The sequence below is a fragment of the Pteropus medius genome, unplaced genomic scaffold (genome assembly GCF_902729225.1).
Source record: "Pteropus medius unplaced genomic scaffold, Ma_sr-lr_union100, whole genome shotgun sequence".
In the NCBI taxonomy this organism is placed as follows: Eukaryota; Metazoa; Chordata; class Mammalia; order Chiroptera; family Pteropodidae; genus Pteropus; species Pteropus medius.
Genome location: NW_024350927.1, coordinates 138004 through 165946, shown reverse-complemented (window position 1 = coordinate 165946; position 27943 = coordinate 138004). Strand labels below are relative to the sequence as shown.

The 27943-nt window shown below is 45.0% G+C and overlaps 1 protein-coding gene across 13 annotated transcripts in view; it reads right to left on the bottom strand.

The window, feature by feature from the left end:
* UBR4 (ubiquitin protein ligase E3 component n-recognin 4) overlaps positions 1 to 27943 on the bottom strand; it is a 119520-nt gene that overhangs the window by 15113 nt on the left and 76464 nt on the right. For all 13 annotated transcript variants that reach the window (XM_039842052.1, XM_039842051.1, XM_039842055.1 and 10 more), the window contains 28 exons: positions 27386 to 27530; positions 26729 to 26814; positions 25953 to 26040; positions 25509 to 25702; positions 23730 to 23969; positions 23151 to 23289; positions 22292 to 22417; positions 22047 to 22175; positions 20910 to 21253; positions 19215 to 19305; positions 18782 to 18866; positions 18483 to 18610; positions 15510 to 15639; positions 15237 to 15394; positions 14396 to 14505; positions 13556 to 13697; positions 13088 to 13169; positions 12584 to 12757; positions 10588 to 10709; positions 9387 to 9584; positions 8589 to 8669; positions 6324 to 6411; positions 5673 to 5800; positions 4666 to 4773; positions 4020 to 4139; positions 3182 to 3372; positions 2588 to 2761; positions 2124 to 2223 (listed from right to left, as the gene is read on the bottom strand). In XM_039842052.1, coding sequence (XP_039697986.1) covers positions 2124 to 2223; positions 2588 to 2761; positions 3182 to 3372; positions 4020 to 4139; positions 4666 to 4773; positions 5673 to 5800; positions 6324 to 6411; positions 8589 to 8669; positions 9387 to 9584; positions 10588 to 10709; positions 12584 to 12757; positions 13088 to 13169; positions 13556 to 13697; positions 14396 to 14505; positions 15237 to 15394; positions 15510 to 15639; positions 18483 to 18610; positions 18782 to 18866; positions 19215 to 19305; positions 20910 to 21253; positions 22047 to 22175; positions 22292 to 22417; positions 23151 to 23289; positions 23730 to 23969; positions 25509 to 25702; positions 25953 to 26040; positions 26729 to 26814; positions 27386 to 27530 — 3901 coding nt within the window. The remainder of the gene's footprint in view (positions 1 to 2123; positions 2224 to 2587; positions 2762 to 3181; positions 3373 to 4019; positions 4140 to 4665; positions 4774 to 5672; positions 5801 to 6323; positions 6412 to 8588; positions 8670 to 9386; positions 9585 to 10587; positions 10710 to 12583; positions 12758 to 13087; positions 13170 to 13555; positions 13698 to 14395; positions 14506 to 15236; positions 15395 to 15509; positions 15640 to 18482; positions 18611 to 18781; positions 18867 to 19214; positions 19306 to 20909; positions 21254 to 22046; positions 22176 to 22291; positions 22418 to 23150; positions 23290 to 23729; positions 23970 to 25508; positions 25703 to 25952; positions 26041 to 26728; positions 26815 to 27385; positions 27531 to 27943) is intronic.

Genomic DNA, 27943 nt, shown 5'->3' with positions numbered 1-27943 from the left:
TTCAATAGCACCACCTTTCATCCTGTGACCCAATCCAGAAACTCAGTAGAGTTCTTAATTCATCCAGCTTCTTCACTTCCCATGTGCAATCAATCTCCAAATCCATTTATTCTACCTTTCCAGATCTCTGTTGAATCCATTCACTGTCCACCTCACCAATTAGTCTCCTCAGTCTAGCATAGCACAGGCACCCAATAAGAGTTAAATAATTACGTGTTGAAAAAAAAAAACTGAGCGGTCACAAGTGTGAATGCTGAATATCTGACTACACAAAGCCTTATTCTAAAGAAAGTAATTCAACTTAGTAACTAAGAATAATCTGGATATCAGCTGACCTATTCCAAGCTCACTCGTTGCCAATGGCCAAATCACAGCTCAGTCCCTTGATTTATCCACATTCAAAACAGAAATATTATAAAAATCGGGGAAATAATATAAGACTCTTACATAGAAAAAGTTATCCCCCCAAAGATGTACTAATTAGGACCATCTCCACTGAACTGACCAAAAGTTTAGACAACAGAGACTTAGATGAGACAGAGAGAGGAATCTTTTTTTAACCAAATCACCATGTTTCTGAAATGAATTATCAGAACAGATTACCAAATGAGAATATGAAAGTATATTCAAGGTAGAACGCTAAACAGAAAAAAATTTAGCCCTAAGAACTCTCAAAACTCAACATTAAGAAAACAAAAGATATGAAGACACAGTTCACTGAAGATACACAGATGAGGCACATAAAGAGATGTATATGCAGCATCATCAGCCACTGGGGAACTACAAATTAAAACCACAATAAGGTATCACTATACATCTATCAGAATGGCTAAAATAGAAAACAGTGACACCATCAAATGCTGCCAAAGATGCAGAGAAAAAGGAGATCACTCAAGCATTGCTGGTGAGAATGAAATACAGTGCAGTCACTCTAGAAAACGGTTTGTCACTTTCTCATAAAACTAAATATACAACTAACATATTTGCAACTAGCAACTATACTTCTGGGCATCTATCCCAGAGAAATGAAAACTTATATTCACATAAAACCTATACATGAATGTTCGCAGCAGCTTTATTTGAAAAAGCCCTGCACCAGAAACAACCTAGATGTCTTTTAATGGGTGGATGGCTAAACAGGTCATGGTACTGCCACACCATGGACGCCACTCAACGAAAAGGAATTAACTACTGATACACACAACAACAATTTTCTGGATGAATCTCCAGAAAATTATGCTGACTAAAAAAAGCCCATCCTCAAAAGGCCACAGGCTGTATGATTCCATTTATATAACATTCCTGAAATGTCAAAATTACAGAAATGGAGAAAAGGTCAGTCAGTGGTTGCCAGGAGTCAGCGGCGTGGGGGTGGGGGAAGGTGAATGTGGCTGTAACAGTGCTACAGGAGGGCCCCTTGTGGTGATGAAGCCGTCCCGAAACTTGACTGCACCAATGTCAACACCCTGGTTGTGACATCAAACTATAGTTCGACGAGATGTTGCTACTGAGAGAAACTGGGTAATGGGCACATATACTGTATCACAACTGCACGTGAATCTATAGTTATCTCAAAATAAAAACGTTAATTAATGAAAGACCCCCGCCTGGTCACCTGTCCAGGCCAGTTAGGATTTGTGAGAGTAACAGCTACCTCGGCCCCAGGGGGAGATATCAGGAATGAGCAGCAGAGTGGAATGGGCAGGCCTCTCTGTGCATGAAGTTTTCAGCTTCCTGGGACACTGTAGAAAACGGTGGTGGTATTACAAATGCCCCAGTGACTTCGGCCAGAAAGCAAAACTATCTTACACTCAAGCCAGCCACACCCTCGCAGTTTACCTGATGCTCAGCTGACCTGTGAAATAATGAAGCCCCAAATAAGAATGAGCTGAATGCGGAAATCCCAAATAGAACTTAATCCTCTCCACAGAGCGATGAGCCAGGTGGCCTCTGAGAGTCTCTTCCACTCACTGGAGTCTTACGTATTAGGGCAGGTCACGTCTCAAGGCTAATCAAGGCGGTTATCTTCACTCAGTCATGGGAAGTGAGATGACGGTGTATGGTTCCTTCACACTACATGTCCTATTTCCAGAAAAAGGTCCACATGCAGGCTGGCAACTCACCTGGGTGGCAGGGTGCTGGATGGCCAACCCCCGAAGCAGCCTCAGGATAAATGGCAGAGCTGGGCGAGACAAAAACTTTTTCCAGACGTCAGCATCCAAACTGCAAAGCAAATAAAGGCTTGTTAGCAGGCCAAAGAAGCAAAAGCTACCTAAAAACCAGCTGCTGATTCTGGCTTGTTTAAACAGCCCTCCAAGAATGCCACAAAGAATCACCAAGGACTACCCAGCTCAGCTGAGAAGCCAGGTAGAAATGAGTACTCTAAATAAACCCCAAAAGGCTGCCATCCTTTTCCCAGAGCCCCAAAGGACTCTGCAGTGGCTAAGTGGTCACCTTGGTAGTTTCCAGAAGGAAGACCCAAAGGAGGGCAAAGGGGAATGATGAAGCTTTATGTCAAGATGATGGAGGTGAAAGGAACTGGGAAAGGAGGAAAGAACACAGTCACTCTGGCAGAGCTGCTTCTTACTTCTTGGCAGTGGGGATGTGCTTTTTCATGTAGTCAAGTGCATTCTGGGTAATTCCCTTCTGCAGAATCAGATCCTTTAGCTGGTGCCCATTGCTGTTGTTCTTGATGCCAGCTGCTATTTTACAGAAGCAGTCCAGGAAGACTTTATCATCTCCACTGTGATCTTCGTCATACCTAGGAGAAAAGACTGCAGAGTCTGAGAATGAGGAAGGAATACCACAAGCCGAACAATCTTCGACAGTACAGAGTCAAGTCTAAACTCCTTAGCGTGACATGAAGAATCTGCAGATCTGGTTCCTGACACTCTCCCTCTTACCTGCTCCATCCCCAAACTCCCAACAGTCCCTTGTGTTTTCCAGCTTTTTACTCTTGACTCCCTCCATTCTGTCGCACCCCCTTCTCAACTCACAACCACTCTGCCTCCTCTGCCAACTTAACACAATATATTTTAATATATTTTCATTGGATCCCCAATTAGACTGAGCCCATTAAAGGCCAGAAAGAAATTCGGGTGATTCGTCCTCAGTCTCACAAAAGTAGTTCGCGGTTTTTGTGGGGACTCTCCCTCGGCTGTGTGAAATCCAAACAACATACTTGTCAAAGCTGCAGTACGGTTTGAAGCGCTCCACCAAGATCTGCATCTTCTCCAACTCTCCGAAGGACAGGTACGGGATGATGCGCAGCAGGCCCTGGAGCACGCTCGGGTTGGAGCGCACAAAGGTGCTGTTGATCTGGTCCAAGAGCATCACGAGCTGATCTTTGTCTCCCGTCAGGAGGAGGTTGCCCTGCAACAGGAAAAAGGATGGGGCCACTCATGGGGTCAAGATTCTGGCTGCGGTGCCCCCACCAGAGCCATCAGAAGAAGCCCTAAAAGAACTGTGTCACAGCACTTCTTGGAGAATAAATGAGTTCCACTTGATAAATTTGTTTCTAAATTTCTGTCATGGCTATTAATAATCTTTAGCTAAAACATTGGCACTAGTAAGGATGCAGGAAGGCAATGGTACAGGGGAGAGACACTGAACTGGGAGTTGGAGACCTGGGTTCTAGCCCTCCAACTATCTAACAACTACATAGTAACCAACTGAGTAACACTGAACAGCTCACTTCATTTCTCTGGGCTTAGTTTCCTCAAGTGTGAAATGAGGGGTTGGACTATGGTCCCTGTCCATCAACTGGAACATGCCAGAATTCCATTAATGAGCAGCTTCTGAGTGAAAGGCTATCCTTAGCAGCTTTGTTTCCTCTGAATCCACAGATTTTAGGCTCCAGTGCAACGATGTCTCCATTAATTAGTTGAGCCTTGCCATTCCTGAGCTGAGCAGGGTCAATCGTTCTCAGGTGATACAGCTAGACATAAACAAGCCCACTGCTGGCGGTGAGACGTGCAGGCTCCCAACGTCTCCAGATGGACAGACTGCGCTCCACTCACCTTGTCCTCACTCAGGGGCTCAGCATTGGACTCATCTAGAATGATCTCCATGATGCTAAGCACCTGCTCAGCCACAGCTGCACCGCCACTGTCCTTGCTTTCCTGCTCAGCGACCAGGGCCTAGAGGAAGAAACGCAGTCACTCCAGGGATAACGACATAACCACTCATGGCAGGTGGGATCTGCTCCTCGAAGATGTCCTTCATGGCCACACTTCCCAGATGCACGTGCGTGCGTGTACGCGTGCACGCATGCGTGTTCGTGTTCTGAGAGAGATAAGCATGTGGGCTTTTGAGGACAGTGAGAATATGATGGTCCAGATTTCTTTCCGGTTGCCCTGAGGCAAGCAGCACTACTCTTCCACTGGTGTGTGGTCTGGACTATTTTAAGAACTTCCTCTAGCCTCTGCTCTGAATTCAGGAAAAGGACAAGAAAGCTCTTGGGTGTCATGGCAGCAGCACGGGGCTGAGCCAGCAGAAGGAAAGGGGACAGCCTGAATGAGCTAAGCCTTCGTGCCAGTCAGAGACAGATAAAGGGCCTGAAGAGGCCACAAATCCATTTCATTAGAGTCCAGAATTAAGCTGTCTTTCCTCCCACTCAGGACTTCTAAGACTCATTCTTTATATTTTGCAGCCCGTGCTCTTTACCAAGTTTAGGGTCCCCAGCATGACGTTCAGAGTGTTCATTTCCAGCTTGACCAGTTGCTGCCGGTTGACTTTCACCTTCACACAGTAACTGAACAATTTCAGCAGCACCTGACAAGAAAAGCCAGTCAAAATCCAAGAGACCATTGGAGAGAGAATAATGATGTGGGAACAAGCAGAAAAGAACTAAGAGGGGTCACACACAATCAGCAGGCACTCTCCCTGAAATGCAGAGGACAGCGGAGAGAAGTGATCCTTAAGGGGATATGGTACGGTGGCTGAAATCTCATACCAGGCTGGCATTTGAAATATCGATGTTCTCCAGAGGTCGCCCTCATGGACTGAGTAGATCTCTACCATCTCTAAGACTACACCAGGGACACCAATTGCTAATGGAACAGGTGATGCTCTGCTGTCTTGGGGGAAATTCTAGCACTAACTCAGACTCTGAACAGTCAACAGAGAGATTCCAACACCCATGGCCTGTGGGAGCTCAGAACCACGTATGTTGTTCAAAACATGGGCACAGTAATACATGTTCTCCCATCCCGTGGAGGTGAAACTCATACTATAATATTTGCAGTGCCTTTGGAATCTTCTATTCCTTACTAATGAGATAGGTAGATGAATAACCAAAATCCTACACGAAATGAAAAGGTTACTTACAAAATCCATTTAAAAAGCAATATTAATAATAGTAGACACAAGTACAGTGTTTTAGGGAAAGACAATTAGACACTGGTTCCACAGGTGACTAAAGAAACACAGAAGAAGGCTGCCAACACACTGGCTTTTTGTGGGGGAGGGGGCCGGGAAGAGAGTAGTGGGGGAAAGAAACCTAGATGAGAGGCCTCAGGGAGCCACCAGGTCCTTCATGGGCTTGCACTGGTCTGTGGCACCATGCTGCCCTCTAGGGTTAAATGGCACAATGGCCACAGCTTCTTTCCATTAGGGGCCTCTCCCAAAGCAGAAGGCTAGTCCCTAGTCCCACCTTGCTGCCTCCAACTTACTGTTAAAAGGTGGCGGCCCTGCTTGAAATCTTTGATCCCTGCCAGTCTGTTAAGCATGCATTCCAAGCCCCCACACTGGGCCATCACACCAGCCATCTTATACACTTCTTCTTCATCTTCTTCTTCATCTGGGGAGAAGGGAAGTCAAGCAGAAATAGAGGAAAAGATGAATATGGGAATAAAACCGAGAGCCCTCTTTCAGGCTGATAGCTACTTCCATTGTCCATTATCCCCAACAAAGAAAGACACGGCCAATAAAAGAGGTCGATATTGGATATTAAACTGCACGATCTCACTCCTCATAGGAGCTTTCTAAAAGATTCAAGTCACTTAAAATTATTTACTCAAATATGTGAAAAGATAAGCACCACAACCACCAGTGGAGGTAAAAAACTAAGCTAAAAATAAATCTGAACTCAAGTTTGTTGCTAATTACATTATATTCTCTGGTTCTCAGCCCCAGAGGTGTCTGAATCAGGCTATAGAAACCTGTACTTTTCCTGTTGGAGAAGTAATCTCCCCTCCATTTTGATCAGAGGTATAAGAGAGTATTTGTGCAGAATACCCTCAAGTCCCAGGACATGAAACATTCATTGGTCCCAAAGCTCAAATCTCACATGCAGCAGAATCTGTGAAAAGGGCTATCCATACCTGTGGTGGAGTCCAGGGACTCGATAAACTCTTCAGTGGCATCGCCCAGCAGCCCCCGCATTCGATAAACAATCCTCATGGGCTCTCCCTGAGAAGGGCAGTTGGAGAAAGGTACTCGTAAATAAGCCCAGAAAATGTAAAGGACTCAACGCCTGATCTTGCTTAATGCCTCAACAATGTGGACAACTTCTGTTCTCTGCAATATCCAAACTACAACATCCAGAATCCAAATGCACTGCATTTCACTTAGAAGCTAATTTATTTACTGTCTACTATAGGCCAGGAATTGTGTGAAGCATTTTATAGACCCTATCTCATTTAGTTTTCTATGAAAACTCTACATAATAACAACTATTATTTATTGTTTTACTCTATGCTAAATCCTATGCTAATTAAGCACTTTATACTATCCTACTGTACGAGATTAGGCAGTTGTCCAAAGTTATCCAGTCACAAGCCCAGATCTAATTCCACGCCTATGCCTCCTTCAGGAACAGAAACTCTCTCTAACCAATAAGGATCACTACTCAAAGAATCAGGATGAGGGAGGGCAATAGGATCAAAGAGCTCTGATTCAAGTCTCAGGAACTAAAAGTGAGAAAAAAGAATACAACAATCTCTGCCCGTGGAGATCCTAAGGTCTTCATATAACCATACAGCAAAGAAGTCTTTTGTAAATTAGAAAGATTACAGCTTCTATAAATTGGAGGATCGTGAGAGTTCGCTCAACACTGGATACTGAATTAGGCACTCTAGCATTTACATTATTCTTGTTCCAAGATGAGAAACAGGGCCTTGAAGTCGCTCTATATAAAAATAAGTGGGAGAGAAGATACCACACTAAATTCAAGCTGCCTGCCTCTAAGCCCGTGCTCAGCATCAGGAGAGAAAACCCTGGAGAGAGAAACTGTCAGAAAGGCCAGTTTCAGAAGGGTTTCCAGCTATGGAAGCTCAATGGGAACTAAGAGAGAACAGCCATAGACCATGGACAGAAAGAGACTTAGAAAACAGAACAAGCTCCAGTCAACAGCTAAAGAGATGGGCTGTTTATGAGGGAAATGGGGGACAAAATGAAAAGGGAAGTTGATGAAGGCCCAGATACAAAGCTGCCACAAACTTTGCCAGCGGAACTCCTTTGTGGATTAAGCATACTAATGCAAGGGTCGACTAATCCTCAACTTCTGCGTTGCCTCATGGTTCAAAAGGGGAGATACCATGTGTATTCTTTGGGTCCCAAACCATCATTTACAAAGGCACTCATAGAAACTTGGTCTTAATTTTTTACGTGCATCAGAGATTAAATCTGTCATTCTGTTTTGATGCTAAAATGTCAGTGACAAGAGGCATTGGATGGGGCAGTCTTCTGCAGTTCCTGCCAAAAGCACTGATCCACCCAGCTGGCAGCCATCCAACAGCAAACAGTATCCAGGAGTCCCAGCACAATGGGAGAGAAGCAAAAATACGTAACAAATTAAAGGCCAAAATGTACCAATGGTACACTACTAATTTGGTTTTTTAAACTCTATAGAAATATTTGGGACTAAATATGGAAATGTTCACTGTGTCTCACTGGTATACTGGTTTGCTGTAATTATTTATTTGATTCACTTTCTAAAGATTCCCCCAACAGAGGCAAGAGATAAGAAGGAATGGGGAAAGGAAAGAACAGAAAAGAAATTAAGAAAAGAGAAGAGAGGTGGAAAGTGGACTATCTAAGACAGACCTTCATGAGTGGACAGAGAGCACTGAGATGGCCAAAGGGAGAAAAGGACCGCCACCAGCATGCCGAACTTCCTTCAGCTCCCTCTCCCCTCCTCAGGAGTAACTGCCTGTTTGAGTCTCGACTCTCCAACTAGTAAAACAGAAACGATGCTACTTGACACGGCCACTGGAATAATGTTCTGATAAGTGAGCGGGCCTCAAAAGCTGAGGATTAATCTCAGTCACAATGCACCCATATATAAAGGGTATAAGACAGCAAGCGTTCCCCGTCGCAGTGCTTCCTCAGACTCTGCCCAGCCTGACTGCACATAACCAGACAACGCTCATCCTCTCCTGAAGCTCTTCTACCTTCACAGGTCAGATGCCTTAAAGGGAGGACAAGATGACTGGTTCTCTCCACACAATCACAAACAGGGGAAGTGCAGCTCCCTAAGTGCTGCTACAGGCTGGGTAAGTGATGACTGACAACAGCTCCTCCTGGTACAAGTCTGCATATGTCAGAAAAGTAAACCCACACCTCCAAGCAAGAAAGCAAGCACATACCTCATTTGTGGTACACCAGACTTTCTTGTAAACCTCGGCCACAGGAAGGTCCAAACTAATGATTTTATTGTTCACAAGAAGCTGAACAGAAAAGTAGATGAGGCTGTTATTACAAGTAATTGTAAGGCAAGTAAATTTCAAGATCAAAGGACACTTTATGGCAGAGGTTCATAATTCATAATTTTTATGTGTCATAGACCAATCAACTCTCCCTCTCTAAAAAAAAAAAAAAAAAAAAATGCATATGTGTGCACAGCACACAGAATTTTGCACACAATTTCAGGGGTTACAAACACCCTTAACCCAAACCATGGACTGCAGGCTGAAATCCCCTGCTTGGGACTTTCTCCGGGCCTGAGTTCATTTCAGGCTCAGCACCAAAAAAAGCAGTTTTCTCTATTTCACCCAGCATGCTTTTGTACTATTACATGATAACACCAAACCCCAGAGGTTGTCTACCAGAAGGTATCAGATACAGGGCAGAAACCTGCACAGAGGCTAAAGTATTTAGGGAGCTTAATTAATTGGAATCACTGGGAAGCCTCTCCCAGAGCAACAATAAAAGTCTATTCCATGACACGCAACAGCCATTAAACACTTTGCTTACTGCATGCCAGGCATGGGGCAGAGTTCTTTACACGTAATTAACTTTTATGCCAGGTAGGTGGGAATCATCAGCCCCCATTTATAAATGAGGAAGCTGGAAAAAGCTACCTGCCCAAGGTTAATCATCTACTAAGAGGAGAAACTTAAATGTGATCCCAGCCCATGTTCATAACCATGGCAGATGCTTATTACCTCCATCCCACTGTCATCCTCCAGGAGAGCCACCAAGTCACAGTCCTGGCAAATCTTGTTCTTTATATCCCTCATAAGTGGCCCAATGCCTGGCTCATTGCTGCTATATGGGTTCCCAGGCATCCTGCCCTGTAAGAAGTCTTCCTGTTGGGGGTCCTTCTCCAGGGTCACAAAGAACTCAGTGACTTCATTCTCCTCCTGAAGGACAGAAAGAAGAATGCATAAGAAAGGATGGCACAAAGATATGTATAGGGGGTTGGCAGAGGCCTTTCAGGTTTATACACGCCACCTTGTTCCATGGACACACTGAGGGAAGCACACCAGACTCACCCAGCCCCTTACACGTTTAAAGATATAAAGGAAAGGAAGCTTGAACGTGATTCGAAAATCCAAATGTAATTCAAATAGCCTTAAATATCAAGCATCTTCTCTGAAACCCAAAGGTGGATTAGGAGAGAAAACCTAACAAAAGAAGCAGATGAGAAGTGACATATGAAAGCTGTATTTACTAAAATGAGGGGAGAGGGGGCATCCCTCCTCCCGCTCATCTCGTGTGGTGCTGCTAGCCAAGAGGATGCAAGGTTATCATTCTGAGAGGGAGCAGGACATGTACACAACTAACCGCCAGGTGACTGTGTCACTAATGAACTCTCCAGTCCAGAAAAGGGTCTTATCTATTTTACATAATATTCAGGCATGAGCAGCCCCAATGACCTCTCATCATTAACTGAGGCTACTGGTACTTTCCACCCTTCCTTGCTAACAGAAGGGGGTCTTTGGATTACATTATGCTTCTGTATAGCTCCTTGTTAGGTTAGGGAAACAAACACACGTGCATGCATATATACACAAAATAGGGGAGGGGGAGTGAAAATTTCTCTGTACTCTAGCTCAATATTGCTTCTTTCATAGCCTATTGGATTGATAAGCAATAGAATTTAGGCAATGGGAGGTTAGACCTAGTTAAAAAAAAAAAATTGATTTTGACCTTGAATCTAGGAAATAAGACTATAAAAAGCCTTTAGATTTCCCATCACCAAGAACAGGAAAATGATAAGGCTGCTTCTGGTTTAGTCAGTGAAGTTGACTAAACGGCCCACAGCTGGTAAGACTGCCCATGACTATAATGAATCACCAAGAGGCTTCACGGCAAAAGGCTCATGCTGACGCCCTGAGCACCATGGGACATACCACTACTTACAGGATAAATGATGCTGCAGAGCCTCTCGAAGATGAAGACAGGAGTACGGTAGTCATCCAGATTATAGCGCTTGGCTGTCTCAATGCACACGGCCATGAAGGCCTTTGTTTCCGATTCTGTACCTGCCAGAAATCAAAGTGGCCAAGTCAGTTAGGAAAGCGCTTCACACACAGAAACCAAGATGAGACTTTAAATGAAGTACCGTCACTGACAGATTCTTTCTGCTGGTAAGTCTTTACATGCTTTAAATGGCAAATCAATATTTCAATTTGAAACATGAACCAGATTGATTTTTATACTCAGATCACATTTGAAAGCCTTCATGCCCAAGTCAACACAGTGCATCGTGGTTAGTTGTATACATGTCCTGCTCCCTCTCGGAATGATAACCTTACATCCTCTTGACCAACAGGTACTCAAAAATGTCAGATAATGACCCTAACTACATTCCAGTCAAATCAAAGGAACGTTATAGTTTTAAATTCCATTTTGAAAAATTAGGTAGATTACCCTCTATAAACCAAAGAGATAACTTCAAGTCACACAAGGAGGAAGAAACATGCTCTTAAAAAGGGTCCAACTGACAAGGTCACAAATCAGCCCAGCAGAGCATGACAAATATGGCACCAGAAAGACCTCCATGTCTGGCAATAAAGCAGACAATGTTCCCTGACCTACTCCCCACTTAAAAATAATTTAAAATATTGAATAAAAAGATAACAGTGAACTTCCATACTAGCAAGGAAAAATCAAAAGCCAAAAATCAAGAGAAATCAAGAACCCAGAAAGGTTAACAAAACATTGAAGCTGCTTTTGCCTTGAGCTTCAGTTTCTATAACCTATCAGGATTTGAGAGCTGGATACAAAGCCCCAAATCTACCAAGGTGGAGAGTCTAGCAGAACCCCATACACACACACACACACACACACACACACACACACACACACATCTGGTACCCCAAAAGAGGTACACCCTTAGTGTAAGGGTCAACTAGAAATGACTCTCCCTTTCCTCCAAGCAACAGAAAAGAAATTGTCTTCCCTTAAATGTGGCATTGAGTACAGAGGACGGAAATCTCTGAGCACTCATGACGAGCTGCCCCTCACAGCGGGTTGTGGCTCACACTACCTAGGAGGCCTGAGAAACCTACGTTCAGAACTTCACTGAAGGCAGCGCTGGGGCAGCAGTGTCCTGAGATGCCTTGCAGAAGCAGTTACAAATCCTCTCTGGAAAAATTCTTCAGGTCCTGAAGAATTTCCACAGATAAACCCCCAAAACAGAAGCTCATAGTCAAAAATCACAAAATATCAAAAGATATAAGGTACTATAAGCAAGAGCTCAAAAAACAAACAGCAGAATCAGATCAATAAAATCTCAAATTTTAGAAATATCAGACACAGGAATATGTTTGATACACGGAGAGATTATAAAAGAGATAGGAAATGTCAATAAAAAATCACGAGACTATAAAATCTATACAGAACTGTAAGAACACAGTGGGTAGAATAAACAAGTATCACACAGTGCAGAAAAAAATAAATGAAGTGAATGATGGAACAGAAGAAATGATCCGAAATCAGCATGAAGACACAATGAGATGAACACTACGAAAGAGAGGTGAAGAGATACCGATGACAGTATGAAAGTGGAGTTCCACAAGGACAAGGGAGAATGGAGCAGAGGCAACTGAAGAGATAACGGCTAAGAAGTTTCTAGAACCACTGAAGGAGACCAATTTTAGAGCCCTTGACTTCTTCCTGCTTTTTGAGCTCAATATAAAAAGTCCAAATTGACTGAGTCCAGATCTAAAACTCTACATCTCCAAGAACCAGTCTTCTCTTAAGGTAAGTTTCCTCCCCTTTTTTTCCTGAATGCGGGGAGATGTTGGCTGCCCCTCTTCCAGCTCTGGGGAACTCAGGGAAATCAGACTAATGTACCCTGGCAGACCTAGAAGGGACATGGGGTCTCAGGCTCCAGGCCAGCGGGCAGTGCTACCTGTGGTCATGTCCTCCAGCATCTCCAGCAGCATGTCCTGGGTTTCGTCGATCAGCTTGGTCCTCTGCACCACCAGCTTTCGTAGGCACAGGTACCCATTCAGCACAGTACCCACCAAGCGACTTTTAAAGTGCCTTTTGATGGATTCCACCTCAACGAAGGAGGAAAGAAGGCCTGTAGGGACAGGAAAAAATTACCGCAAGAGCTCTGAATGAGAATATAAGCAAGAAAGGTGATGTCTTCGAAAGACAATGAGCAACTCAAAAGCAGGGAAAAGCTATCTTTGTGCTTGGCACAGAGCAGATGCTCAATGAACTGAACCAGTCAATAGCAAACAGGAGCTCAAAACTGTAAGCCCATCAGTGAAGAGAAAAAGCAGAGCTTACATATGTACCAGGGTCAACAGGACAGGGAAGACAGTCAGCACCCAAGGAACTAAGTAAGGGTCAGTCGCCCAGCTACACCCACGGTGCCCTGAAGGAGGGGCCTGGTGGCCCTCTCTACCTGTGAGACTCTTGAGGGCGTAGCCCTGCTGCAGATCAGTGCTGAGGGTGGCCTCCTCCAGGGCCAGCAGGCGGGCTATTTCCTAAACAGGACAATAAGCACAGTTAGTGGTACAACACTGCCAACAACTCAGGTCACCTCCACCACTGGTCCAGGAGATACAGCACCAACCAAAACCACTTTGTAGTCACCTTCATTTTATTCTAATGTTCCCTCAAACTGAATCTTTGCAAAACTCCTTTCCAACAAGCCAAAGACCATTGCAATGATGTTAAGAAATTGCTTAAATATTGGGAAGAGCCTAAATGCCACCATCTGATTGCTGTATCCTTATGATGAATACGATGAAGTCATAAAAATAATATTTTCAACACATATTTCTTCTCAGCACAAAAGAATATTACAAAGTTTATATTCAAGAAAGAGAGCACTGGAAGGAAAGGGCCCACCGGGCTAAGGGCGGGATACCTTGGTGATGAGGTTGCCCACGTAGGGCAGGACGCCCCGAGCTGCCAGGTAGACTTTCCAGTGAGCTGAAGTGATGAGCTTCTGGTAGAGGGCCAAGTACTCAGCGGCACACTCGCCAGCTACGCTCAATTCATCCAGGTAACTGCCATCGAGAGAGACAGGGCACTGTGAGAGGACTCAAACAGCTCTAATACTGCCACTAGTTCTTCTCTGCTCCTTCCATCTTTCATGTCTTCTGCTGTCTTTCGCTCCCCTTTCCTTCTAGAGGAAGAGGGGAGGGCCCCTGAGAAACCAAACTTCCACTTGAGAACTCCCCATCCTTGGGAAGAACTCAGCACACAGCAGGGGATGTGATGCGATAAACTACCCACATGGACTAAGTAGCAAAATATGAATAGCGGTTATCTGGACAGCAAGACTGTGTCTTTGACTGAATCATTTAGAACACAAGTTTGGCCAATAAGAGTTTAGTGACCAATAAGTAGACTTTGGAATTAGACTGCCTGGATTCAAATGCCGCTTTCCGGTGGACAAGTTCCTTAACTCCAAGCTGCTGTGAGGATTAAATGAGATAATGCACGCCAAAAGCATTTATATGCTCATAAGATCTCAACAGATACTAGCTGCTGGTGCTTCTGCTGCTGCTGCTCTATTATTACTACTATCACCGCCAGTAAAAGCTTTTTAACACTTTTTTGTTTCTATGGTCTCCTCCATGGAATGAGGTGGCTGCAGAACACAGGTGTGCCTCCCACAACCTTGATCTATGGATTCCCGGGGAAGTGGGAAAGGCTCTAGGTGAAGTCTGACCACTCTCCCCATCCCACTCTCAAACAGTACCTGGTAAGGAGGTCAAGGACCTGCTGCTTGCGGCTGGGAATGGTGGCCAGAGCTTCCACAATGGTACAGGCTGCCTGCCGTGCAGCCTGTGTCGCCGGAGTAAAGAGTACCTACAGGGCACAGGAAAGAAGCCCGGCTCAGATGACAGCCCGTCTCGCCAGGCCCCCAGCAGGGCAAAGTCAACTGTCACGCATCCAGGAGAAGTCCTCTGGGCACCTCTCCAGGAAAAGGTTAAAAGCAAAAATCACCTGCTAACATAAGACCTGAGTGCCTCGGACTGAGGAAGAGGCTGCTAAGGAGCCTTCTTCTTCCTGGGGATTTTCTACATCAAGTAATTTGGAGAACATACTTAAGATGACTGAACTAGGAAAAAAGACAAGCAGGTATTTTCCTTAGCAAAGACTTCTACAATTCTATTTTGGAGTCACCTCTATGCTAAATACTTACGTTTAATGTAAACCAAATATTTCTTATTTTATATATCAACGGACAAACGGATTCTCTAAAATATAATTACTTTAATCCTTTAAGATTAGCTAGAAAGAAGAGAAAGAAGACACGACAGACAGGGGAAGTGGGGCATGCGGGCACTACGACTTAGTCCCATTAAGCCACCAGGGAGAAGAGCAGGGAGCACAATGAGCTTGACCAGAGGGCGGAGAAAAGTCCTGCGTTAGCCAGTCCACCATGTTGGTGGCTGCAACCAAGAACCTCTACCTACTCCCTATTTGAAAGGAAGCAAGAAAGCAAAGAGAAGGAAGAGAAAGTGAGCAAATGTGGGAAGGCACTCAGCATCCAGGGCCAGGGCAGCGGGGCAAGGGGCCCAGGAGGTGTCACTCACTTGCCGCAGCCAGTTGTTATGGCCCAGTTTGAGGTCCAAGGGGGAGGTTCTCTTGCCCCGACGACTCAGGAACTGCTTCCATCTCCACACGTATTTCTCAGTCAAATAGAGATGGCGGAGCTCTGCTTTGCTAGGGGACTTCCCATTGCCATCGATCCCTGGCAGACAAAAGGGAACAGGGAGAAATAAGGAAAAGGAAGAGGGGATAATTTAGGGCTCTCAGAACAGGGGCAGGAGAGATTGATTTCCCAAGTCTCGCAGAGACAGACACACCTCTGATAGGAAGACACTTCTTCCAGGCTTCGTAGGATGCTTTGGGGTCTCTCTTGAGCCACAGCTGAGCCTGGGCGTGGACCTCGTTGCAGTATGGCTTAACTGTGGTGAGGGCCTCAACGGGAACATCCTGCAGGAGGAAAGTGACGCACATCTGAGCCGCAGCAACACCACAATGGCACTGACACCCCAGGGAACATATGCAAAGGCCAAAAGGTCAGAAGAATCAACAATCATATCTTTTACGCCCAAATATGTGTTCCTGTTTAAGCATTCTGAACCAATTTAGTATCTCCACATTGAGACTGAGGCCACTCATCGTGATTGTGAAGACAGATGTAGCTGGACTGTCCTAGAGCCACATACACTAATTCCTATCCCCAGACTGATTTGTAGTTTCCCAAACATAAATCTTCAAGGAGTCACTGAGCAGTCACCAGAATTTAAAGAGCCATTACTAACCAAAACTAGCTGCAGAGCCAAGAGCCATGGACACTCTAAGCCAGCAGGATCCCGTTAAACTCATTAGAAGTTATCGAGGACTCTAAAGAGCCTTTGTATATGTGGTTCTATCTACTTATATTTACCCTAGTCAAAATGGAGACTTTGTATATGTGGTTCTATCTACTTATATTTACCCTAGTCAAAATGGAGAAATTCTTAAAATATTTATTAATTCATTTTAAAATACAAATAAATCTATTACCTATCAACCTAAATGACATTTTTTTATTTTCTAAAACCAAAATGATCTAGAGAAAGGAGTGGCAGAATTTTATATTTTTGAAAATAATTTAATGACTGCCTTAATAAAACAGCTGGGTTCTCATACCTGCTTCTGAGTCTGCATTATTATTAGCTCTCTCTAGGCTAAGAGTAAGCTTTATTGTGATACGTTGTTTTGGTTAAGTATATGAAAAACATGTAGCCTCACGGAAATTATAGTTTGAAAAGAAGAATATTTCAATAGCTTTTTCCAATAAATTGTCATTTTTTTCTTCTGATACTACACCAAAATTCAACAAATTATAGCTTCTTAAAGACTGGCTATAATGTGGAATCTGAAACCACCAATAAAGTTTTCACGTTCCACTAACATTTATCTTTTACCCACGTATGATTCTGTAACATGCACTGGCCATTTGGGAAATACTGAGTTACATCAATTCCTCTTTGACAGGCTCACCTGATTCATTTGTCAAGAAAATGTCTGCCAAATACACAATTCTGAGTAACCACAATCTGCCTGTTGGTCGTCCTTTCACACAAAAATACGGATCCATGAAAAAGCAGCTGGTTCAACTGGCATCTCAAACAATCATGCCAGTGCATTTCCTCAAGATAACACTGTACTTCGGTGTGCAGCAGAAGTGCTGTGTATGCACTTACCATATTGTCACACCGAATAGAAAAAAGTACTCGAGACTTACTGAAATTAATTTGTACTGCTCCATCAGGAAGCTCTTGAATGAAACTGCATGGCAGTGAAGAGCGTGACTACAAGTAAAGCCTCTTCTTGCTATGACACCAGCAGTCTTACTACCAATGTTGACTCTGCACCATTGACACAAACGTCAATAAAATGCAAAGGGCAAATCGTGTCTTAGGATAATTATGAAAATAATGCTGGCTGCAGACTCCCTGAAGTCTTGGGACCGCCCAGGGGACTGTGAGCCACATCTGAGCAGTGCTGCTCTCTCTAGGCTAAGACTAAGCAAAATGTGAAGAGAGACATTGTTGAAGGCTTAGAGCGTAAGAACCCTCTGGAAATCTCTTTTTCCCTCACACTGGAAAAAATGACTATTACGTGGAGATGTGGTTCCTCTTTTCAATCAAGGACCAATTTTATCTACCAGGAACCAGCTCTGAGGAGAAATAAACCTTCATGAAAGGGTAGGAAGGTACCTCAGTCCTGTCTTCTCTGAGGACGATGTGGACAAGCCAGACCTGGGAAATCAGTACACTGTTCAGCATCAGCTTCCTCCCTAGTTCTTACCACTCAGAAAGCCATATTCCTGCAATAAAGACTTTGTTTCCCATTGAGGGATTCTATCAGGATAGAGTAGGAATTGAAATGGCCCAAGGACCGTAAAGGGGTTGGAGGCCCTTACACATGGCCAAGAGAAAGAATCGTCCAGCCCGCATATGCTACAAGCTAGTAAAAGCAAGTCAACTTGTGGCCTGGCTAGTTATTTCGGGTTAAGAACTTGGCTTTCTTTACTCATTCACTTAACAATAGTTTTGAGTGGTTACTATACACTGGATATCACGCCATACACTGGACATAAAATGAGTTAGTAAAACAGCCCCTGGATTCAGGGAGCTCGGAGCCAGCCTAGCAGAGAAGTGAATCTTCTAAGAAGCCGCTGACAAGTGAGGGAAAACATCCTAGGCAGGAAGGACAGCAGACAGCGACAGCTAACATTTATTAAGGACCAACTTGGGCCAGACTCTACTCTGAGTACTTGATCATCATTAAGTCACATATGCTCCACAACATTACAAAGTGGAGACTACATTCCTATTTCACAGATTTGGAAAAACTGAGGAGCCTAACTTAAATAACTTGCCCAGGGTCACAGTGCTAATAAATGGAAGAGCTGGGATTTGAAGTCAAGAAGTCCACTTCAGAGCCTAGGACGTTCCTACCGCATAATACTACATGGGGAAAGAAAGGCACAGGGCGGCCATCACCATGCTCTCCGGGAGCCACGGGTCATCTGACGTGACGGCCCAGAAAGGCAGTCCTCCACAGTTAATCACTTTGTTCCACTCTTTTGTACTCTTGTACTTATTTTTCTTGACTTTCCTCTGAGAAATCTTCCTTCTCAAAAATCCCAACCCATCTCTGAACTGCGGCACAGAAAGCAATGGTGACCCCTCCCCCGGGTCACGGACTTTAGGGCAGGGCACAGAGCTGGCTGCGGCGTGATGGGGCTGCCGCCCTAACTGCCAAGACTCCTTGCCCAGTACCTTGTTCTTCTTGCTGGTTGGAGCAGGTGGTTTAATCAGCTTCTGCAAGATCCGCAGGCACATGAGGGTAATGTTCTCGACAACCACAGGGGTCTTAATGTTCACGGCCATGAGGAACAGGCTGAGAGCTAGGGTTGGGAAGGAGGCAGTGTCATGGTGGGGAGGTACCTCACACCCACTCCAGTGAGGCCGTCCGAGTGCAATGTCACCCCGCCTCGGCCCTCTGTGGCTAGGACCGCACTTCAAGGCCTCCTTTCCTTTCTCTTAAAAGCTCCTAACCAGATGTTATCCAAACTCACCACAGCGTAACCGGAGCTCCCAGCAGCTATCCTCCTTCGAGATAGAATCTGTCAGCAGCAGCATTTCATACTGAAGGCTACTTGCCTAGGAGGCCAACGGGAAGCGGCATGAGTAGAGAAGGGGCTGATGGGTTGATCCCAGGACTGGGCTTATGTCCAAGCTCTGACCCAGGGACTCAGAACTAAAGTTTTTGGTCATAGGTGGCACCATCAGAGAGAGAATGGAGAGTTGGAGGCCTTTGCACTCCATACAGCTGACAACCCATTTCTCTTTTCCCTCCGGAGTTGGTCTGACCTAGGGAAATCGTTCTGGGACAGGGGCTCTGCAAGCAAACATGCTGTTCAGTCATCACGCTGGGACTGGCAGGGACGAAGCGAGGGAACGAAGAAGGAAAGTGAGGGGGGACTCAGAGGGGACAGCTGTCCTGCTCACCAGATCAGGATTGGCCCAGTGGCCCTTCAGGGCTGTGGAGACTTTGCCAATAATCAGGTCATTCATTTGCTGGGTGGCTTCTGGATTGTCTCTAGGGAAGCAAAGAAATAGAGTCCTGTTACTCAGCACGAGTTGTGTCCCTCCTTCCCAGCTGAAGGAGCCCAGAGAGAAGAAAATCAGTGTCTAGAGATACCTGGCCTTCCCAGGTTAGCCCACGAAACCCTGTATGTCATGAAAAGCGCATGTTACAGCCCTTTCCTGGGAGGAGACACTGACTGAGGGAAGAGCAGCATCGACACTGGGGAGACTCTCCCGAGACCCCATCCCAGGCTGCAGAGTCCGCAGATCCAGATGCTCGCACCCAGTCTTGGCCACAACTCTTTCCTCATCTTCTCCAACTGCCTGCACTTCGTTTTCCACAGGCATCCACATTCCCACCCATGCCCCTTTGTAATGCTAGATTAATAATAACAAAAGATATAAATTGAACCAGATCGCTTTCTTCCTTCCCAACATGTTTTGAATAAAATCCCAGTTCCGTACAATGGCCTATAAGAATCTGGCCCCGAAAAACCTCTCACTAATTCACTCCCTTTTGTTTCCCCCGTGGCGGCCTTCACTCCAGCACCACGGGCCTCCTTGTGGCTCCCCCACCATTCACGGCACACCTCTGCCTCACAGCCGTCCACTTGCCATTCCTTATGTGTGCGACACACACCTCAGGCATCCTCACAGCTTGCCCTTACTTCATACAGCTCTTTGTTCAAGTATCACACCTCCGAGGTCTTCCTGGACCACTTTACCCTATACACCAATCCCTCCCACTATCGGGGTCACCATCCCAGCTTTATTTCTCATCACAATCCAATTTCCTGAGATTGTATTGTGTAAGTACCTGTCTACGGCAGTCCTCCCCATCTAGAATGCAGTCTACATGAGGGCAGGACTTCATTTCATTTACCACTATACCCTCAGAGCCTAGAACAGTGTCTGGCACTCAGCAGATGCTCAATAAATATTTGTTAAATGAGTGAATAAATAATACAGAAAGTAATATTTATCAACCACCCAACATGTTCCAGAACTGGTGCCACATATTCAGTAAATAATCCACATCCAGTTCTGGGTACTGTATCAGCACAAACTAAGTACTCAACAAATAAGAGTATTACTCACATGAGGTACTTCATTCCATCCTCACCACAAGCCTTTAAGGTATTTACCATTATCAGTATTTTTCAGATGAAGAAAACTTGGGCTCAAGAAATTAAGTAATTTGTCCAAGGCACGCAGAATAAAGTTTCAGATACTGAGCCTAGATCTTTCTGATCCAGAATCTAAGCTCTTAATCACTAGGCTCCACTGTCTTCTGTTGTGAGTCGAGTCCAAGTGCCCAGTCCCTCCCTTCTCCTCCCTCACCAGAACTCAGAGACCATTTCCTCAGGAAACCTCACTGAAACCAACAAGGTAAAGCACAAGGCAAATATAGTATTTACAAGGGGTTTCAAATGCTCCCCAAGTTCTCTCATCTATACCCCAGATGGCTTCCTATTTTTTCTTCTACGATAAGCTAAATAACCCATTTGGCAGTGAGAAGCATAATCCTTTGCACCCTCTAGTGCTTCCCAGCATCGCTGCTGCCCCAACCCCAGTGTTAGTACGAATCACCATCCCCGCAATGATGCAGGCTCTGACCGAGTCAGGAGGCACATGAGCTGGCGGACTTCCTCCCGCATGGCCGCAGAGCCTCGGCGAAGATTGTAATCAAAGAGCTCCCGGATAAGGCCCTGAGAGACGAGGATGTGCCTCAGGGCTGGATTGGAGGCCAGGGCCCGGAGCAGTGTAATACAGTGTTCTGTGACAGCCGAGGCGCAGCCATAGCACTTGGTGGAGGACGTGTGGCCACAGCCCAGGACGGATAAGGCGCGGTACTGGCTGGCAGTGAAGGTGGGCTGCACGGCAGTCCGGGATGATTTAGTGGCTGCTTCCCTCTGCTGCAGGTCATATTCCAACAACTCTTTGCGTGAAGCAAAGACTTTCTAAGGAAAAAAGGACAAAGAAGAAATAAATTATCAATTAAAATAAGGAAAAAAGGAAGTTTACTTTGGTGTGAAAAAACACTTCCCGTGCATTATCTCATTTAAACCCTCCTGATAACCCTACATACTTTATCCATATTTTACAGAGGAGGAAACTGAGGCTTAGAAGGGTTGGCTTGACCAAGGTAAGTAGCAGAGCCAGAACTCAGCCTCTGACCGCAGGCACAAGCCCTTAACTCCCATGCCCTTAACTCCTATCTTAAAGAACAAAGGTCAGAAGCATAGATGCATGAAGCAAAGGCAGCACACCAGCGATGTGGGGGGCAAGGAGCTTGGCTGCTCTCCTTCTCTGTCTACAGCCAGCTTCCCAATCCATAGAGATCAAGTCTGTAACATTCTATCTGCCGTATAGCCCACTCTGGCTGAAGGGGTTGGAGGCCCTACCCATCTAGCCTGCCAATATGGTACATATCAGAAAGAGAAAGAACAGAATATTGGCAGTGATTTTTAAAACCAGAAACTCCTCTACTGAAAGATGGGTTGTGAATGGTCAAGAAAATCGGATTTATAATAATCTCCATTACTCTCGGCCTGGAATGAATGCGGCTCTCTGTCAAGCACCAAACACCACGGTGGGGGAGAAGCTGTGCGGGGCAGCCACTCGGAATCTGCCTTTTCAGCTGGACTGGGAAAGGCAACCCCGGGGGCTGAACTGTGCATGAGGGCAACGACACTGGTTTGAAAACAGTATCGATAACACCGGACAAAACACGCTCTAAAGCCGCTCCCCTACCTGGATGATTTTCGAGAGTTCATCAAAAGAGTTCTTGCAGTCTCCACAGTACTCCTGAGCCAGCTGCAGGATGTAGCGATTCACACTGGCTGAGGTGGAACTGATGCCCCCAGCCGTGCCCGAGTCATCCTGCAACCCAAGACGGAAGCTGTCAGCCTTCCACCGTGAGGCACTCTCACCTAGAGGGCAATCTTCTGAGTATGATCCAGAACCCCCTCCAAATGCCCATTCTAGTTTGAGATTACCTGTGGCTTCTCGGGAGCGGCCTCATTCACTTTGCAGAGCAGGTTCTCCAGCTGCGGCCGATGTCCCATAAGCTGATGGTACACTCGATCAGCTTTGTCCAGAAGTGTATTGATGTTGGAAACAGCCTAGACAGGAAAAGACAGGGACGTGCAGGGTGTTTCAGCATGATACTTTTCCCCGAGTAAAGGAAATGCTAACCATTACTGCAACATTCCCCACAGGTTAGGTACTGCGCCTCACACGCTACTCCCGTCCTTCACAATAATCCAGGGGAACAAGTATGATACATGATGCACCGATATAGTACAACATACATCTAAAAATGCAGTGCCACAGCTATACTCAGTAATCTATGCCAGGTCACACGGTATTAAAATGCACAGCCGGAACTGGAACTCTGTCCCTTCTGACTCCAAAGCTAAAAGGTCTTTTGCTTCGCCATGCTGCTTCTAGTAGCTATCCCAAGAGTTCGTGCCTTTTTGCTTCTCTAATACCCAGCGCTACCACGTCATGCTGGCTGAGAAGTAGCCCTTGGACAAGCTAATACTGAGGGAAGACCAACAGCTGCGGTAGGAAGCGGTCTGTGGAAAAAAATGCAGGGCACGTCATCCATCTTCTTTCTGCCTTTCCATACCTAAAGTTACTTGCTCCTTAAAGATATTCTAGTTTATTACCAACTCTTCAAATCCTACACAAACCATGTATTCCAACACACCTTACTCCATCATTTGCTTCCACTCAAAAGCCGGGCCCTGAAAACAGTGCCAAGTTGAGGAAGACGTGGGCTAGAAGGAAAAGCACACCGCCCTCCACCAGCTGTGCCCAAAGCTCCCTTAGTCTAGAACGACCTGGCCTCACCTTCTTCCGGTCTTCTTCATTCTCAATGGGATCCACCGCACAGCAAGGCTTGGCGTAGAGCATGAAGTCGAAGCGAGCGTATTTACAGAAGCCGCAGGCGTTGCAGAGGAAGGGATCTTTTTCATCATAATTGATGGATCTGAAGAACCAAAGTGTTTGGGTCACAGGGGTAGCAGAGGCTTGGTGAAGTGGGGGTGACCCTGTGAGGAGATAGACTGTGCCACAGCTATACTCTGGAAACTACTGAAGGGACTACTGGGGGGACAGTAACAAATAGGTGAGGATGACTTAAGCAACCAGATAACAAGGAAGACCCAGAACTAAACTTAGGAACTTCCCATCCACAGGATGGGCACATGCACGCACACGCACACGCACACGCACACACACACACACTCACTCTTCTCTCCCCCACCCCACCTTCTTCTTCTCTCTCTATCCTTGGACTCCACACTCTACATACCCATAATTCTCTAATTATTGCAAAGGCACCAGACACTGAAATTGCCCAGACTGACTCCCATGGAAAAATATAAGGAATGTACATGGCCCTGGCCTGGGCCACACCCACTCACTTACCTGCATTTGTGACACTGGTAGACGTTCTCTCCACAGTTGCCGCAGACGCCTGGGTTGGCAGGAACTGAGGCACTGCAGCGTGGGCACTGCAGGGTCTCTGTGGAAGCCTGGTAGTTTTCATAGAAGTCTGCAAACTCAATCATCAGGTTGGAGGCCACGATGGGCAGGGGCAAGTCAATCTTCACCTCTGTCTGTCCAGGGGTCAGCTGAACCTTCTTGGCTTTGTGCCAGCGAGCGGGCCTAGGAGAGACAGTGTCAGATAGAGGAGCAGAGGGCCTGAGAGCATCTCATTTCACCACGAGTGACTAATGATGGTCTGATGAGATGAAGAGAAAGAATGTCCCTATATATTCTTCTAAGGCAATGAAGTGGTTACTCTAAGGAAATCTGGCAATAGCAACCTTATTTTTAGAATATTTTTCTACTATCCTTTCTCTGTAAAAAAGAACAGAATAGATAAGTGCTTTAAGATGTTACATATGATAGTTTTTGACAGTCCACAAAAATGACAGAAGTGCTTATCAAGGGAAGATATTACTCCAAAAGCACACCACACTGAGGTACCATGATGATGACTGCCATAAGTTTGCACCATGATGACTACCTTGGAAGGATAAAGCTCAGGTTGCTTTAGAGAGGCAGAGGGACATACCAGGATCTGGACCAGGTGCCAAGTAGACTCAGAAAGAGAAATGCCATGTAATAATTTTGGATCATACTAATGTAATTAGACCTAATATTTACTGCACACTTACTACACATCCAGTAAGCTCTGTTCTCAGACTTTATGTATACTAACTCATTTAATCCTATAAATAATACCCTGAAGGGAACTTATCTTCGTTTTAACATTAAGGAAACTGAGGCTACATAACTCCTCCACGGTCAGAGAGACTGGTAGTAGAATGAGATGTGAATCTAGTCTTATTCCAGAGTCTAAGTGCTTTACCAGCAGCTGCCCTGACTCTACACAAAGAAAATCAAAACCTCTCCTCCAAGAGTGAATGGTTTTATCTCATTGAGCAGCTTCTACTTGCCAGTCACCAATGTTAACTCTGCTTTTCAAAGGAAGAAGAGAAAGCTTCCTTTAGGCAGAGCTCCCAGTGCCCATCTGTTGATGTGCTACACTCCAGCTGTATTCTGCCTCCTGGAATAATACCAATATTTCTGCTCTGTGCGCAGAACAGCACTGTAAGTCTTAACATTCAAGCAGCATCCACACCTGTTCTCTGCCCAACAACACTGCTTGAGACTTCCAGCAAGAGAGCTGTCCATGCTAGAACCTTCTTTGGCCCATATAGGACATGCCCTGGGATTGATGAGCAAGGAAGCTCCGACAGCGGCAGGTACAGAGAGAAGGCACCAGTCGAAACAGAAGGGCCATGTATTAGAAAAATTCTGGAGAAATACTGCCTGCTCTGTGAGCAAAAGAACAGTTTCTTAATCCAGGAAATGACAGCTATTTCTCAACATAGAAGGTTTTGTATAAAAACAGAACTGCTCTAGTTAACAGGGTATGAGGCCTGGAGTTCCGCTCACTCAGCTTCTCCTCCTCCCTCGGCAGGTTGTTGAAGAGTTTCCCAAAGGATCTACTGGACATAATTTTTAAATAACCTTTGTCAACAGCCTTAGAAACTACTGTTTCGCTTTTGTCCTCCAGTCATGACTGAGGAGGATAAGAGGACATACTAGGTCCCTAGGGATATGAGGCTTTACCCGATTCCAGTAATCAAAGCCTTACGAGCCTGCTGCCCCTCCCCAGGTCTGAAGGGCCCGTACTTGTTTTTCAACTCCACGATGGCCTGCACAGTTCGGTTGTTGTAATAGAGATTGATAGTTCGCACCATCTTGGTCCGCTTCAGATCTCCAATTTTCACTGTCACTTTGCTGATGGTGTGGCTGCCAATGAGCTTCACAACCTGCTGGGTGGTGGTGTACCGCGTGTCCACTTTAATGGAAGACAGCTTGATATACTAAATACAAGAGTATACACAAAACCCTGTATTAGATCAAGGCTAATGATTCATCCTCTCTTCTTCAAATTTCATCAATATAACCCACTCTTCATCCATGGATGAAATTTCTATTTAAAGTAAGGATTCATACCACTGGTGACCAACCATTAGGACGGAAACACCTATGCGGTAACAAACAATCTCTGGAAATAAGTCACCCACTGGCCCTGTCAGCCTCAGGATTGTCCATGTTAAAGATGTCACTTACACAAAACGGCACTTCTGGATTATTACACACCAGGCAAGGATCACTCTCCAGGTAATAGCCATCAAACTCCACTAAGCCAGACAAGGTGCTAAGGAAGAAACCAGTCTCAGCATAAGGAAATTTTCATTTTAGAAAGCACTGAGCTTCATTCATAAAGAAGCCATGAAAAAGCCATGGCTTTTCCCCACGGCAAGGCCCACTCTAACAAAACACAAGGAAATGTGAGAAATCCCAGCACAGTCTAGACGTCACAGGAACAGAATTGCTAATAATCGATCTTGAATGTTCCCTCTTTCTGATCTGTCTTGGGGTCGGCAGTGGTGGGCGGGGAGGGGGTCCTAAAAAGTTATATTAAAATTTGACTCAGAGTCACAATTAAATTTACTAAAAATCATTAAACTGCATACTTAAAATAGGTGAATTTTGTGGTATGTAAATTTTACCTCAATAAAGTTTGCGGGGGGCGGGGGGGAACAGTCACTATTAAACCAGGGAAATAATAAATTATTGGTTTAACAAATGCTCTCTTTAAATAATGAGGCCATTTTCTGTAAACTTGTCTTATTTGATTTAGATCTAGACCCCTGAACTAGAGACCTTCTTAAATTAGGGCTTGTCAAACCCTAATTCAGCAATTATATTTTAAGCAATTTCTATGTGCAAAGACCAGCCAGACAACGATGTATCGTTTCATACCTAAGAGCCAATCAACACTGAAATAGCAATTCGAACTGCAGACTGAGTTGGAAACTGGAAGAAAGCAGAACAAAGCTTACTTGTAAATGTTGGAGTTGGGATGGTTGGTAAGAATATGGTTTTGAGTCCGCAGAATTTCCACAGCCTTCTGTGAATATTCCTTCAACTGAAAAAGAAGTCAATAAAGGACAATTAAAGCCCAAGGAGAAGCCTTACTGGAAAAGGCTTCTATTTTTCTGCTGATACTACCCTAAAAGTACCTGACTTCTCAGTCCCCATCCAGAATCACACAAAGCTGGGCCTAATTCCTAATCATTAAAGTATTCTATCTTTTTTAGACGTTTCTAAGATTTTAGTGACAGTCTATCTTTTTAGACCTTATGGAAGAAGATCAATTTTATTTTTATGGAGAAACCATGAAATGGTTATCTAACTGCAGAAACACCTCAGGGGATATAATCAGGGCTGCCAGAAAATCAGAGGAGCACTTTCCCAAGCAACTTAATGAGTTGCATGTTCTTCCCCGCTTGATCTATTTCTAAAGGCCAAGCCAATTTCAGGTTGTACTTACTGCCTGGTGTATATTATCTATGTAGTATGCATGTTGGGAGTGCTTAAAATTTATTTAAAAAAGGTTTCGTACATGCACCCACTATGAGGGTGGGTCACAATGTTCTTAAGAGAAAAATAGTTAAACATGGCAAGTTAGCCTCTCTGACCGTTAAGCCGATTGTTACCTTCTTCTCCGTCTGTGGGGTTTTCAAGGAGAAATATCCTAGCAGGTCCACAAACTGGGCAGCCTTACGGCCATAGGCTGGCAGTTCTGGCCATATGGACCACATCAGATCCAGCAGGAGCTCCTGTTGAGATTTGCTAGAGTTTCTGGAGATAAATGAAAGTTCATATTACCAAGCAGCAGAAAACCCTGAGGTCCTTTAACAACAAGGCCCAGGTACTGTTTTTGTAGATATGTTTGTTTCCCTATAGCTATACGTTAAGTTGGAATGCCTGCTCTCAGACAATCGATCCTAACAGATGTAGCACAGTCCTTTCCTGTCTTTGAGATGGTCTATTGCCATCATCTAACATTACTCAAGGACAAAAACCAAGCTTTGTTAGCCTGAAGAATCAAGACTGGTCATTTTATAAACTTCTAAACATAGCCTTCTTAGTGGAAAACAGATTATCTCTTCCTTAGTTTAACAGCTAAAATGCAGATAACTTGATGAAGAAATCTGTAACAGTCAAGAAGATACTCAGGATTGTGTAAATACTGACACTGACCATGAGCATGT